Source organism: Accipiter gentilis, chromosome 8 (genome assembly GCF_929443795.1).
Source record: "Accipiter gentilis chromosome 8, bAccGen1.1, whole genome shotgun sequence".
NCBI classification, from domain to species: domain Eukaryota; kingdom Metazoa; phylum Chordata; class Aves; order Accipitriformes; family Accipitridae; genus Astur; species Astur gentilis.
In genome coordinates this window covers 9,495,756-9,512,289 of record NC_064887.1, presented here as the reverse complement: position 1 = coordinate 9,512,289, position 16,534 = coordinate 9,495,756, and the positions used below count along the sequence as shown (strand labels likewise).

Here is a 16,534-nt window from a genome sequence, read left to right as displayed (position 1 = left end):
GAGAGTAAAGTGAAATTTTCTAAGCCTCTTTTTTTTTTTTTTTTTTTTTTTTTTAAAAATGAACAAATAGTTTTGATCTTTGGCTATATGATGCTGCCCTCTTCCCCTCCCCATCTCACCCCATGGACCCTGGAAGATGGTGTTTCCTTTAAAAGGATGATGTCTATGTCGGTTAAACAAAAAGTAATGAGCTTTGAGAGATGTGAGTGAATCTCTGAGCTTGGCCCACAGAAGGAATGGAGACATCCGCACTGCCAGATGCAGCCAGCTGTGCGCCCCGCAGGAGGAACACATTTCAATGGTAAATTTATTTGACTTGCTACTTACTTTGAACCACTAAAGCGAAACAAAAGAAAAAAATAATCATTGGGGAGGGGGAATCTGAAACGTTTTATTGGAATAAACCAAAGTAATCTCAAAACATCTTGACCTTTCCTTGTATTTTTCTAAGAAAATACATATTTAGCTGAAAAAAATTAAAACCAAACCAAAAAGAGATTATATTTTTCCTCCTCATTGGAGATTGGGGATGGGGGGGAAGTTTCCGTTTCATGTTATTCCCCATTTCAGTCCCTCTGCTCCTTCCTTCTCATCTCCCACACCCATTCCCTCTGCCTACACCCACGTGCAGCTCTTCCCCCCTACATCTCCCAGCCCCCTTCCTAGCCTTGATAATTTCCATTTTATGCTACATCTCCCCATGGGTTGCACTTGAACACGTGCAGTCCCTCCAGCCCCAGCTCCCACTCCCTCCCTGCAGCAAGTGGGACCCTGCTCACCCCAGCAGCTCCCCCTCAGCCTCACCCCTGCGTGCCAAGGAGCCATGGGGATGGGGATAGGGACAAGGAGGGGGATGGGATGGGATGGGATGGGATGGGATGGGATGGGATGATTCTCAGCTCCCTGCCACTGCAGGGGTGATGCTGTGGCAGAGATTGCCGCTATGAGCATGCAGCTCTTTGCACCATCTTAGATATGCTCTGGGGCTGTTAAGAGGGAAAGCCCAACAGAGGCTCTGCAGGTGTTACAAGCCCAAAATAAAATGCTCTTTTCCTAACAGGGGTGATCAAGGCTGAGAAACCAAAGCCCATGACAGTCACATGCAGCACCTGTGAAGAGCTTTATCTCCTAACGTGTTGTGCATCCAGTGAAGCGGGGGTACTTTCCAAAGCTGTGTCAGTTGAAGACACACAAGCACTTGAACGCCTGTGGCAGGCTCTGGAGGTACCTTTTTAGAGCTACATGAGGTGGGAATGAGCACAGACCCTCAGTGAAAGCGTATCTCAAACCCCAGGTGCTGCAGCCCAAGCTGCTCCGTGCCAGGAGCAGCTTCTGCACCAACATTGCTCAGCCCACGCCATGAGGGCAGAGCTCCCTGGGGAACAAGGCTTATCCGCGCACCCAGCCAGCCAGAGCCCCAAAAGCAAGGAACGGGCAAATTCATGGGGTCCGGAAGAGTTTTTAGCAGTGACATGGGGAGACGCACGTGGGAAGTGAGAGCCCAGCAGAACTGGGGCTTCGGCGATGACAGGCTCAGCCGACGGCGGCTGCGGCATGGCCTTGGCGTTGGGCTCCTCGCAAGCCTTTCCTGAGGAGTAGCTTGTCATCGCCCCAGCAGCACTATACAGCCTCGCTCCTCGCAGCACGTGATGAATTGCAATATCCTAACAAGAACGCATCGCTTTCAGAGCTGCAACCAATATACAAGTCCATTGGCAGCAGATGTTATTAATGATGCCAATACATATTTTCTTATTAATCTTCCATACTAGGCTTGTGTCTATCTGCAAATGATTATCATTCATTTTCCTGACAAATCTATCAAGATCATTTATTACTGTTCGGCAAAGGATCTTCTTTTAAACAAAGATTAATAACATTGCATTTTATCTGGCTGGCTGAGCCAAAGGAAATGAAATTAACAATGAACCCTACAAACATGTCATCACTTTAATTTACCGGAAAATATTTTAAAATGTTATTTAAAAGAATATACGCTATGGTGGGCAGAGTTTATTACAAAGGAAAGAAATGAAACCGCATGCATTTTAGCAGGGTGGAGAGTAAGTTAGCAAACAGGGCACCATGTTTTCTCTGGTTCCTTGCGCTCATTTTCCGGGACAAGGAGCGAGCAGCACTCACAGCCTTCTCGGTGTGCACAGACGGGCACCTGCCCAGGTGAATCGTAGCTGGAAGTCACTGTTTCTGGGTTAAAGCAGATCCTACCCGGGATCACAAGGTCTCACCCCTGCAGGGAGAACTGCCCTCCCTGCATTCCTATAGAGGGAAACCTCACCGGGGTAAAGCTCGTGGAGATCTGAGGGAGAGAAGGGCACGTGTGGGCTGGCAGAGTCCCGGCACCTTTCTGCACTTTTCGTCCCTGTGAGGAAAAGAAACAAACTCAGTAAATTCACATGGTTTAGTTTCCTTTCTTCTGCACTCTCTTCTTACTTTCCCTTCCCTTCATTTGAGTAACATAAAAATAATCAATAAATAGACATCAAAGACCATATTAGAACCCCCCTCTTCCTGCAAACAGTAATGCAAAAACTTAATACCAGCTTTGCTTTTGCATTACTTCTTTGTTTATACCCATGGACTTTTATTTTTTGAGCCCTGTTTTTGTGTAGGTGCTCACCACTGTCTCTCTGCAGGACTATTCCCATGTCCCTGGCTCTGGGCTGTGACATCTCCAGCAATGGGAAGCCCACCTCCCCTCCACAGCCTTGGGCCTGCCTGGAAGGTGTTTCCCCCCCTCCCCAATACTTCAGCTCACTTATCTATTTCTCAGCACCCAGTGCTTCCAACACCAGCAAATTACTCCCTTGCCGGGGGGGGCGGAGAGGAGAAGGTTGCTTAAAACAATTTTGAATTATGTAGTCAAGAAGTGTCTCTCCTACAGATAATAAAGTCAACTTCTTACCTTCAGTGGATTCATCTTATCTTAGCCAGATACCAGGTTGGGAGCAATGTTTTAAACCCCAGACAAAAGAAAAATAACCTGGCTAACCTCAAGCTGTAGCAGTTTCAAAATGCTGACATATTGGCAAGAGGATTTCCAAGTGTGCATTTGTGTATCTCTATGGAGCAGCAAAAGCACACTTGCTAAATTGGCTGGTATTTAACTCTACATTTTACTGCTACATAACAAAGTCTTCTGGATTTTTATTTTTTTTAATTAAAAAGTCATCAACATAGCATAGGTCTTGAAAAATGTATAACAAATAAGAAAAGCCTCAATATATCCCAAAGCAGGGTTTGGCTCGTCTGCAGATTAAAAGGCAATGAGTTAATGAGACGCAAGTTGGCCCTCTGTTTAAGCTGGAGCTGTCCCTCCAGTTACTTTGGGGACACTCTGTAGTTTGATAAAGTGGCAAGAGCTCAGGCTGCACATGTCCAGGCCATACATACTGAAGTAGGACCAGACTCCAAGCTTCTAAAAGGTCTAATCTGCTACAGTGACCTAGCATTTACTGGTAGAATTTGTGATCTTTGACTCAGCAATAACCACAATGCCTATGGCAGAACATCCCTGCCTATTTCTTTATCAAACTGCCAGCTTAGCCATGTTTATTTTAGCATAATTGTCAATCCTGGCATAAAGACTGCAAGCTAAGAAACCAGTTTCTGGCTAAGGTGGTCTAAAAGCTACATCATTATTACAAAAAAAAAGAAAAAAAAAGAGCTGCACCTTATTTCTAGAGTGACTGCATCTCGCTCCAGCTTTCAACTGCTGGATTTCATCAAGCCTCTTCTGTTATATTAAGCAGTTGTCTGTTATGAACTTACACCACATAAATAAAAATCATAGATAGCACATGCAGAGAAAGAGGGCTTTGTAACCATGGAAAGGCAAAAAAAGGGATAAAGCTAAAAGGAATTGGCAAAGGACAAAACGTAGTGGATGAAAAAAAACCAAATTCCAGCCTCTCATCTCTCAGTCCTGTATATACATTTAATGGGGTACGTTTATTTGCCCCATTTCAGACTAATGCTAGCATAATGTGGGAGGTGTCATCCAACCTCGGTGATTCCCCAAAGACAGGTATGAACAGTTTTTAGCTTGCTTGCCTTCGGCAGTAAGAGAGATATACAGTGTTGTGAATGCAACATAAGGAGCAATAGATAAAAGTGATTTTTTTTTTAGCATAGGTAAAGTGTTGGTGTCACAATTTGAGATTTTTGTACAACCTCCTCTGAAGCAGGTGAACGTGAGTGAAGAAGCCAATTGCTAAGCTGCCGCCCCAACACAGTGTTGCTGCAACGGCGATGAAGGCTCCCTTCTAGGCTGCAAAAGGTTGCAAGGAAAAGTCACTGCCTTTTCTTTGGAGAAATGAAAGACAATGGCTTCCGCCTCATCACCCAAACGTAACCTTCTCCCCAGTGGAGACAGCAAATCCACTGAGAACACCAAAATTTCTCCTTGTTGGAGAAATGCTCAAGAAGGAGTCTTTGTTGGTGTTGCCCATCATTGCCCCACTGCGCACAACGCTCTATTTTCCCAAGTGTACCCCGATCCTCAGTCATGCCTTTTCCCACCTTTCTGTGACCCAATGAGTCTTAAAACTCCGACAGGAGAGCCCGAGAATGCTTCTGCCCCAGAACTGCCCAGGCTGCCTCACGCCAGGAACTGGCCACTCTTCAGAGTCTGTTATAGGTTTAAAGCCCTTCAAGGGGAGCAGAGAAGTCTGTGGACATCCAATGGCACTTTAATTCCTGACCTGAGATCCCATATAACACCACCTGAAGCCATCTTCATGCCTGCCTTCCCCTTGCCTCCAATGCAATTTCCAACACCTCTGTGTATCCATCTCCGTCACAGTACACGGGGGGCTATTACTTAAGCAGGTACCATCTGGTCAAAGGCTGGCATCAAGGTATCGGTGTGCCATTCAAGCACAGCCCAAGATTTCATAAGCAAAAACTGAAATATCATGCAGTGCAGTATTACAGATAAGCTGTCCAAGCAAGACCAGATGGCACCACCATGCCAAGGACAACAAATAGATATTAAGTTGTCAGAGTGCGAACCAAAGTCAGCCTGAGCCGTTGAGTTCACGCCATTTCTGTGCACGATTCCCAGGAACGAGAAACAAGCTGTCCCAAACGATACCGCAGAAACGCTCCTGGAGAGGGCACTTGAACAATGTTCTGCGAGGCACGGGGTGTCCCTCGGGGAGCGCGAGTGTCACACAAGCGGGAGCGTGCGTAAGAGTGCCTAACAGCACACACCTCTACGCAAAACGTGAGAGCAACTGCACTCGCGACGCTCGGTTACTGCTCTGCGGTGTGGTTTCTCTACCAGACTACTGTCGGATTGGGTTGGCAGCACTCCAGATTCCGTACTGGGATGCAGAGCATCGGGGACAATTCCTCTGTCCACTTTCTGGTTTAGACTAACACAGCAAGCTTTATTTCTGTGTGGGTGGGGGGGTGTGGGGGGGGAAGGACCAGGGTGACCATTTTAAGAAACCCCTAATTCTTGTTGCATTTATTCAAAACAGGAACGTTGTTCAAAACCTTCAGCTGTGACTTGCTCCTGTAGCTTCTACAAAAGCAGCATTCAATTTAATATGTGAGACTCATAACCAACTCACGCAGTGCAATAGTTCACATCAGTTTGAAGAAAAAAAATTCTGCTGGAAGCACAGGCAAGTAGCAGTGTCAATTTTTCATTAACCTACAGCCACTGTCTCTGTAGACTTACAGCTCTAAGTAAGATTACTGTTATAATTTCTTCTGGTCCCTAAGGGGAAGGAAAAAAAACTTCTCAAAACTTTTAAGGTCATTAAAAAACCCCACCTTTAAATTGGAGGTAGTTTCAGTTTACTTTCATATTTCAAAATCAAATCTTAGCTTCAGCCTCACACCAAAGCAGAAATGTCAGTTGCTTTGTTTCTACATCTTCTGTGAAAGAAGTTCCAGCTTATACATGGGCTGAATGCCAAGTAAATAGGTTTTCCTGGGGAACAAAGGCAGCTTTTTTTGTTTGTTTTAAACATATGTAAATAGAGACCCAGGAGCTGAGCTGCCTGTCACTTCAACCAGGTTTACACTCATGTCACTCCAGCTGGTTATTTCTGACCGACCTTAGGTCAGAACTGCCAAAGTTTCCCTCCCCACTCCTTCATGCACTTGTATCAAGCAGCCACTCAAGCCCTTTCCCTCCAGCCTCATTCCTCAGCAAAGGGCAAACAGTTTAATATGTATTCCTTTTTCACTAGTTTCTTATTCCTTCTTTTCTTTTTTTTTTTTTTCTTTTCTTTCTAAGCTTTAGTTACAGAACCACAGAATTACTTTGGTTCTCTGTCACAGCCACCGAGACGGTTCTGAAAAGGTTTCGGCAGATAAGATCAGTATCTGACAATATATGGCTACTATCAATAAACAGCCAGGGCTGTGTTCCTACATACTAGCAGTATATTAAAGACTGATAGCACCTACTGGTTCATGGTCAAGATTATGGGGGGCAGGGAAGAAACGGGAATGAATTGGTAAGAAAAATGACTTTTTTTTTTTTTTTTTTTTTCTAAACAGGAGGGCACCATCAGTCTTCAGATTTCTCTTTTCAGTACCAGGCATTTAAACAGCAGAGAGTTATTTTCCACAAAGCCAGAAGATGACAACAAAGAGGAGTACAATCCCTTCACATGCCCATCTTCTATTACTTTTTTTTTTTTTTTAATTTAAAACAGCAGATCAATGCAAAATTAAAAGCAGTTAATGCTTGTCATTTCCAAATGGCTTGGGTTATATCTCAATCTTCAGCACTCATTTTGGGTGTAATACCAGGTAGCACTGAGGGATGCATCACTTTATAGGCTATGCATAAGCCACAATTAAGGAAAATCCTCAAGTACACGAGAAACCTCAGTTTTGATTGGCCGAGTTACCATAACTCACTGATAATTCAAATCACGAGTATTATTCAGTGTGTTCTTCTCCCCGCTTTTTTCATCTCTTGACAAGTTTACAAAGAAAAGAATGGAGCAGAGCTTAGCTGCATTACATCCAATATGCTGCCTACACAAACGCCAGAGAAGCTAAATGAACCCCAGAACATATGGCACTCTGCTGACAGAGCTCAGAAACTGGTTCTGCATGAGCAACAAGGAACATCTTGAAACGCAGAAGACATATGTGTTTTAGGAAGAAGATTGAAGTGTTTCATAATAAAACAGGACAAAGTGAAATACAAGTGCTGTATAAAATTTTAATTAAAAACTGGTTTTACCCCTCAACGTGAATATACAATATGTTTCCCAGATGGATTTCATATTTAAGTATTATCCAAACCAAAAACGTAAATGAGACAAATAAAGCCTTCAAAAATGGCACAGAGGCTAAAATGTATGTAAACACTAGATGACTGTGGTGAAAACAAGGCAGGCAGGGAAAGCAACCTCTTAGCAAATGTTTACTACTGGAGTACTGAATGAAACAGTTCATACAACTATAGTCCTAGTAACAACACAATTAGCTAAACATTCAAAAATTCAAGTCAGTGTAACAATACAAATATAAGCACTAGAATTGACTACCGTTCAGCGACGTAAATGGTGCTTTTGTTAAAAGTTTCACTGGTTATTTTATACACTGATAATTCATGGGATACAAACACACAATCCATGGCACGCCATGCATCAAACCACTCTCAGAGTCTGCCCCTGCTTTCAGCCTCCCACCCCGTGAAGTTCTGTTCATTCAATGGCACCAGCTCTACAAGGTTACGCAAATACCTGACCACAGAAGAAAAATTTTTGTGCTGTACCCTCAGGATCAGTAAATTCTTATGAACGAAGAGGGATGTTGTTTTGCAACAGCAAACTCCTTTCCCTGAAGGGGCGAGAAGGCAGCTCAGATCACCACTTCTCAGAGAAGTTGCTGAGAGTTCTTTGCTAGGTCAGAAGAAATCACCCAGAATTTCTTGGAAATGGAATGGAAATACATATGAAGAAAAAGCACAATCTCTACATTGATCAAGCAAAAAGAAAGATTACAGTTCCTTTATGTTGCCATCCAGACAAATTATCACTGCACCTCAGAGAATTTCTCACTGAAGACAAACAGGGAACAAACTGCATGTCTTTGGCAAGCCAACACTGATAACAAAAGGAGCTACAGCCTCATCTTTTAAGGGCTTTGGTTGATGTTGTTTTGAATTCCACGGAGAAAGCAGTAGAAACCAATGCAATCAATGGGGCTCGTGTTTAATGTTTCACTGTGTAACAGAAACAGGAATATTAGGTGTTCTTGATCACTTCCCACAACACTGGTTTATTTGTTGAAACCGAAAGGAACCGGGCAAAGAGTGGTTCTCTGCTGCTACCAGAGACCATCACTTAAACCAGACACCATTTCTGTCAGTGAGGCAGCTCATTAAGATCACCCACAGAAGTGCTGATCTCTCTTAGCTTCAGTTGTTTTCACTGGAACCAGGAAGCTAAGTTTCATTGATTTGAAAGTTTCCCCAAACTCCTTGACTGCTAAACAAATCTCTTGAGATACTCTCAGCATCCCGATAATGATCAGTCCATAACCATTGAAGTTATCAACACCATGGCAGGCTTTCCTATGACCCAGAGATTCCACAACAAGATTTATACAGTTATGTGACCACTGCTAAAAGGCTAAGAATTTTGTTGCATAGTTCAGTGCTTTGGAAAACACTTTCAAGCTTAAAAATTAGGAAAAGCAGAATTATGGAATAAGCTATTCCTTGCAGACAGACTGAAAAGGCAGAGATTCCTTCTAACTTTCTTTCTCTGACAAACCTATGGCACACCACAAAAACTCTTCACCGTCAAGTTGCACACACCATTGCACCCCTTGCTCCTGGGGAGAAGTGAGAACAAATGATGTGATAGACGTTAATCGTGCTGATTAGTACACATAGCAGACAGCACTAAGACATCAGGATGACAAAAAAGTAATTTGTATTAAAAAAAAAAATAATATCATGAGAGCAATCAGTATGACTATGATGAACCCAGATCATGCAGGAGACAGAAACTAAGTAGGATACCAACTGTAAAGATTAGGTCCTAAAAGCACATGTAGTAAAGCAGTTCATTATCTTTTTCAGCCGTCTCTTAGATTTAATAGATTTCTATCTTGGTAAGATTAAGACTTGCTTAATAATTGTCTGATTAAAACATAATAAACCTGGGAAAATTAAAATAAAGCCTTTTTAGTAACTGGAGAGATGGGACTTTCCAGCCAGGCTTCCACAAAATAATTTCTGTAACATTCACCTCAGGATCCCAAAGCACTTCACAGTCATTTAATTAAGCTTCAGCAGAGCACAAACTCCCCATTTTACAGCCGAGGTATCAATGAGGAGGAGTTTGGAAAAGACTATTTAATACTGACCAGAGCTAAATGTTCTGTTATTTTACCCAAAAAACAGACTCCCAACACCTATAGGTAGATTTCTTTCTCCCCTCACTGTTTTAGTTGTCTCTGAAGCAATAATAAGATTCAAACATGTGACGCACAATCTACAGAACAGCCCTCATCATCTTCCAAGCTGCTCAGATTTGCAGTATAAACACTGCTGCCCATCTATCTTACAAAGCTGCTCCTACCTGTTCCCATTACTCTAGCCATCCCTATGCCTCTTGTCCCCAGTGGACCAATTTAAGCTTCCCTTCTAGTTGAAAACTTAGATAAGGCAAATCATTAAAGAGTCTGACATTTTTGCCTTTAATCCACAACAGGTCAATGACTGATTTCCAAAGCAACTACTACTCAGCAAAGGATTTGCATTTCTACTGAACACAGGCAGGTAGTTGGTCTAAAGCCACCCCAAGATTCTAAACGATACCAAGTTATTTGTAGGAAAGAGGGAAGGGAGCAAGTAGGAAGCAGACTCTGACTTATTAAAATGAAAGTGATTAAAATACTGATTGCATACTGCAAGCAACACTGCATGCTGAATAGCATTTGGTGAGAATACTCATAGGTTATAATAACTTGGGGAGGGCAAGAGAAAGAGACAGACTCTGCAGAAAAAACACTAATTCGTTCTTAATCTAGCCCATTATTTCTAGATTTCCTTTAGAAGGTAAAATGATGGGGGTCAAATTATGCCATCCCACTGTCACTAACAGACCACTTTGTGGATGGCAAAAGATAAGGAATGAGCATAGAAAACGCTATTTAAAGCTCCACTCAGGAACCTAGAAATTTGCATTTGATAGAAGGGATTTAAATTGTATTAGAAGGCAAGGTGCACTAAACAATTACAGTTTATTACTATGTTGGTTCACTGCCTGAACCTATACTTATCACATCCTGCAGTAGCAAAGGAGCAGCAGTGCTCAGTGCACTTGAGCTGTATGCATATTAATAGGAGGGTTAGCTGAGCAAACAGGGAAGGGGCCAAATGCTTTTGAAAACAAAGTGGCTTGCAGATTTTATGGACGGATCGGAGTAATTTGGGTCTTAAGTCACATTTCAGAGAAAAGTTTTCCATTAACCAGACCGGATTTCCAGCCCAGTGCTTGAAAGAGAACACTCTTTGCTGTATCACAGCATATAAGCTGTGGAACGACGCTGACCCATGAGAGAAACACATATCCTGCAGCAGCTGATTCAGAAAGACATAATACACACCATCTCCCCTCAGAGCTGGAGCAGGGCCAAAGACACTCATCGTCTATCTGCTTCACTTGTTCTTACGCTGCATACGAAAGCTACAGTGAGAATATTCATACCAGTCAAAATTCAATATATGACTTTTTTTTTTCCTCCCATGTAGTTTTCACCTTTGATGAAAAATTTTTCATCTTTGATGAAAAACTGAAGGTTGCCATATCACCATATGCTTCCTTTCTTTAGCTAGGGTAATTAAACAGATATACCCCAGCCATTCCTCTGGACCCCTTGCAAACATTACCCTGTTTTTTCACAGCGGCCTCTAACCTCCCTCATCCCCTCCTTGTGTCTTGAATTCATGGCAACTTGTGTCCTTACTCATACATACAAAAAACCCAAAGCCTCAGGATTCAGGCCTTCTTACACATTGAACAAACAGGGACTAGAATCTGCTGGACAGCTGGGGAGGGAGAAATCGAACAGTACTTCTGTGTCACAGAACCAGATTAGGCCAAGGGGGAGCAGCCAATCTTCAGAAGACTGTAACTTTTACTAAGCTATGACACTGGGGAGGGAAAACACACAGAATATTGAATGAAAACTGTGGGATACCATGAGAACACTAAATCTTATGGCTCAAACACCTACAGGAAACTGCAGCAACCTTCAGATTTCAGTAGATTTATTTTAAACCAAAAGCTTGGAAAGTATCTCTCCGAATGTGCCCTGCCTATCTAGGATGCATTTGAATACACCTACTTTCCTGAACAGCAAGGAGAAAGAAACTATCCCTTTATGGACTAATATGGGGTCACAGGAACAGGCTAATGAATGAATACCAGGTAACAGTAGCACAATACTCCACGGCCACCATGCCTTCAGTGGCACAACTCAGGCAAGTTTTACTTTTCACTTCTGCAAAAAAAAAAATGTACCACTACTTCATAGAGTGACTCAACACTTACCCACAGCATTAGACTGTGCAAGTAATGCCCTTTGAAAGTACTAATATGCTAAATGGCATCAAGGACAGGAAATTATCAGTGTTAATCCACTTCAACTGGTTTAACAGTTACAAGGGATAGAAATGTCTATATGCAAGACACTTCCTCTGAGAGTCCCCTTTCCTGAAACAGAAGCACACAGCCTTTCAGCGTGCTTTCCCACTAGCATAATTGCTCACCAACTGCTTTCTCAAATCAATTATGTTGTCTCAGCATTAAAGGATGGAAGGCAGAGTAGACCAACTTTTTGTTTATCTAGGCATGCTGGCAGGTTACAGTCGTATGTTCAGCCATCTGTACTGCTAGCTTTATCCTTTATCCAATCATAGCAGGTAAAATGGCATTGGTGTAACTGAATCTGTTCATTCAGTCAGGGAAGGAGCCAGAACAGGCATTTGTTTTTTCCCCCATTCTGAAAGGAAGCAGGAGATGGACACTCTTGCCCTTTTAAAACATTCTGCTTTTCAATAGATGGGCAATTTGCCCCGGTCTGCTAATGTGGGATCTGTTCAATGCAAGGCTGAAAAGGTTCCATCCCCAGGGAAAGCATCGAACTGCTGACGAACATTTGGTGGCCTTTAGCAAAAACGATATGATTTCTGCCAACAGGATCCCAGCAGACTGGGAAGGACAGGCTCCAAATTAGGTGGGATTGTGATGCAGGAACTTCGGAAGGCCCGTACAGGATATATGAAGAGCTTGCTGACTAGCTCCAGTCTTTTTTTTAAAATTACAAATATATTGGCAAATGTCATGGTTGCATTCAAGAGAACCTGGAAATTTTCAAATGCACAGGGTGCGCAAAGATAACCTTTCTTCTGATATAGAGGCTGCTGGGATGGGTGGGTTTCTTTTAAAATTAGAAAATTTGTGACTGAAGGTGCTTGAAACCACTTTGAAAGCATGTCTACAGGTCAGTATCAGAGTTTCTGCCTGTCTCAAAAATAAACAATCCAAGGCAATTTTCTAGAAAACAATTCCCTTTGACCCTGATGGGACACTTTTAAATCAACATTCACATTCACCTTCCTCTTTAGACCCCCTCTCTGAACACTAGGACATACTGCTTCTTCAACCAATTCTGTTTATGTTACTAAATAGCTTTAATTATTTAATGAAAATTGGCTGCAGCTGAAACCTGAGTTGGTGTCAGACACGAATGTCCAGCAGACCTATTAGTCCTCAAATGACTATCTTTTCGTAGTCTCAAAGGAGCAACACCATCTTGCTTACTTGTGAAGTTGCTGGGTTTTTTTGGTTTGGTTTTTTTTTGGGGGTGGGGTGGGGAGAGCAGTGGGATATTAATAGTTTCCTTTTGGCAAGGCAGGCCAAAACCCCATTTCTCCAAAACCCTGCCTAACCATAATTACACCTTAAAAATAGAGTACAAATATTTGTTACATAAAAATAGGTTTCATTACAAATATGAACACTGTGTACTGTGCATTTCCAGGTGAATTGCTATCAGGAGTGTGTTTTTTGGTCTGAAACAGTGCCAGAAGCTTTTTGATACATGTTTCTATATATTTTCTCGAGACTCTCTTCAAAGATTGCTCTGTGAGGCTTCCCTTTGTACACAGCTGCACGACTAGACCAGTATTTACCATTATCCAAGTGAACGGTAGTGTTCTGCTGCACTGGTGAACTGTCAACAGAAAAAAAGATAAGAAATAATTATTAAATCAAGATAAGGAAGAGGAATCAGAACCACAAAACCAGCAGAAATCCAAAGGTAGAGCTGCTAATCACAGATTACCTTTCACAAATTGATAAAAAAACTGCACCACAGCTCCTTCTAAGAAATGGGAGCCCCACGTTATTCATTCAGACAAATGCTCCCCCACTTATCTGAGTGCACTTGATAATACCTCCCACATAGAAAGAGAATTAATTTTCAAAGAGCATGCAGTAATTTTGCTGTATTTTGATAGGCAGTGTGACTAGGCACTAAGCCTATGCAAGAGCAACACAGTAGGATTTTTCTGTCCTTTGAAGGTCAAAACGTAACCACAAGCAGCTATTTCAATATGAAGACAATCTATCAGAGGTATATTAAATTACTGTGTTGCAGCTGTAAAGTGCTCTATCAGAAGCATCTTGGATTAAGTATTCTACCAAATACATTATGATATAGTGGCAATCGAGTGTTCCTTCCCCACCCCATCTTCTGTGTCACTGTTTTAATACTAAACACAAATACCGTCTCATATTTCAGTTGCTTTGAGAAATTATTTCCTAGATCTATGAAGTGAAATTTATTCTCTGAAAATGATTACAAAACACTGACAAATCTGAAGTATGTATATCTAAACTTCATGACTATTTGCCTTCTCTTGAAACTCTGAAAACAAAGGCTTGTGTCATATAATGAAATGAGCCATTTTCCTGTAATAAAGCATGAAACAAGTAGCTCGAAAATCGTAAGAAAAAATTACTATTGCGGTGACATTTTTCACATCTGCTCAGAGATTTAGGCACTTAAGATGCTTAAAAATTAGGACTGAGTTATCTTCAGCCTTTCGTGAATGTTCTCAGTCTGGGAAATGAAACTGGAAATGTGAAGCTTACAATGACCATCTTCACTTAGGAAATGGATTACATTTCACAGGGAAGGTTTACATTTTCTTATATACATATCATTTATTAATCTACGGCCAAATCAGTACTTAAAACTTTGTCCTCAAGTTAGTATCAGTAAACACCTGTGACAAAACTGAACAAAACATTATGTCAAAGGACTCACAAATATACTTCTAGCTAGCTGCATCAAAACACAAGGTTTTCACTTTAAGAAAGGAAAATGGTGAGGGAAGAAGAGGAAGGTGTAGGATTAGCTTTCTAAATTCACATTTCTAAGCTTCCACTGTCCCACGGAAAACAAAAGAAGGAATAGCTTTTGCTTTTAGATTTCTTACATTCAAATATTAGGGTGACGCCAACCTATTCCACATAAAAAAACCCAAGAAGATCTCTACGTGGCTCCAATATTAAAAAGGGAGGAAGGCCAGTGACACTTTTTCAAAAAAGCTCCAACATTTAAAGTCAGTCGGCAGCATGAAGCAAATTTAAACCTGTTTATCATCCTGGAGAGGGAGGACTGTGCTTCACAGTTTGGACACAAAGAAACCAACCTACCAAACAGCAGAATCAATAGAAAAGTCGTACAGGCCTGTGTTAAATGTAGACAAGTCAATACCCTGGGGACCCATCAACAACTGAAGTTTTACCTCCTTTCTGCAGTTTGTTTTACCTCACTTCTGATGGAGCATTCTCAGGCCAACAAATAAGCACAGCACCAGGAGCAGCACTTGTAATGATACAACAAACAGCTCTGCCACTCTTTTCCTTGGAATCCATCTCCTGCAGTCAGCCTTGTGCTTGCCTTTTCTTCTACTAAAAGCTTAATCTACATAGAGACACTCAAAACCAACCACTTAACTGCAGTAAAGGAAAGACTCAAAAAACAATAGTAACATTCACAAGTTCCTTATTCTAGTACTGACAAAGACTTAAAAAAAGACATAAGCTTCATTTTCCCTTCTCTTTTTGGAGGGGGGGTGTGTGTCTATGTATTTCCACTAGCCAATCCTTGCTCATGAGATACTTAGCACTGGTGTGGACAAAGATACAGCCAAGCTAGGGAAGAGTCCCTCTCCTGTCTCAACTGGAAACCAGCTGACAACCTGAGCTAAGCAATCTGGGAATTACACTCACAAATCATATTAACAGCAGGATTTCTGCACGCAACTCCCTGCTCTGAAATACCTGTCATATGCTTTTGTTCCCTCATACATCTCCTTTAAGAGTCCCAGAAGTTCTTTTCTGAGTGAATCATATACTAAATATTTCACAAAACACAGACCTTTTCCTTACTCCCAGTGGTTTTCAATCATCTATCTACTTTACTGCCAACATTTGGTTGACAGTACCATGTCCTTCTATGAACTCTGTCTCTGTCCTTGTATCCTGTTTATGAGCACTGTGGCAAACACTCAGCAATCAGACTGTCCTCGAGCCCTTTTATGTCTCACCCTTCAGTGAATGGGACTAGTACTGCCGGCCTCTAAATCCAAGGAGCGGTCCTCTCCCACCTTGAGTGCCGCATTTCATATCCCATCACTTCATGATTCTGTAGTATTAGGGTTTGTTTTTTCTTTTTTTCATGGTCTGCAGTTTCAGCATCAATCTCAAAGTCCCAAAGCTGCCTCAAAACAAAAACTTGCACTTTCTCTCTCACAAACACATCCCACACAATTTAATTGCAGCAGCTGTCAGGACAAAGGATAAGGGAGCAAAAAGGCTACATGCAGAATACAAGAGTGAGCACAGGTATAGAAATATTAACGACTTTAGAGTAGCAACTTCACATACATGTGAAAATCTGACTAACTAGAACCCTTGCACAGAGGCGACTACAAATTACAGGAATTTTTTTAAAAAGCCAACAAATCATAAATTTTAGAACTTTTCAGAGCTTACTAATTGCAAGTAGAATTTCACTATGATACCTATACTGAATTACCCTTCTTTCAGTGGTATACAGTGGTGACTCGGGAAGCCTTTGTTACAAAATATAGCATCACATTTAATTACTAAAATAAAAACTTTTTTTTTCCTAATGTCAAGACCTCTCAAATTTAGCACCACAGTTCTAGGACTTCTCTCTTAATATAAAGAAAACCAGAAAAGCTGTACAACCCAAAAAACTTTTTACATTACTTGGTATCTTTCCTCCAACAAGTACCCAAAACGTTGTACAAAATACTGTGCACATACACAGAGAATATCAGTATTGATAACTTCTACTACAGAAGTTGTCAAAATCAATTCAATTGGTGTCTTTTAAGTAAAATATTCAAATGAAGCTCTAGTCATATATGTGAGGAATACACAGAATAATTAAGCTACATAAACCAGGTTTTCAAGATGTC

The 16,534-nt window shown here is 41.5% G+C and overlaps 1 protein-coding gene across 3 annotated transcripts in view; it reads right to left on the bottom strand.

The window, feature by feature from the left end:
• Positions 1 to 1,949: 1,949 nt before the first annotated feature.
• SPATA6 (spermatogenesis associated 6) overlaps positions 1,950 to 16,534 on the bottom strand; it is a 51,139-nt gene continuing 36,554 nt past the window's right edge. For 2 of the 3 annotated variants that reach the window (XM_049808413.1, XM_049808414.1), the window contains 2 exons: positions 13,208 to 13,248; positions 1,950 to 2,380 (listed from right to left, as the gene is read on the bottom strand). In XM_049808413.1, the coding sequence (XP_049664370.1) occupies positions 2,223 to 2,380; positions 13,208 to 13,248 (199 nt within the window). In that variant the 3' untranslated portion in view covers positions 1,950 to 2,222. Of the gene's footprint in view, positions 2,381 to 13,126; positions 13,249 to 16,534 lie in introns of those variants that run through there. The other variant, XR_007507036.1, reaches the window with a different exon arrangement.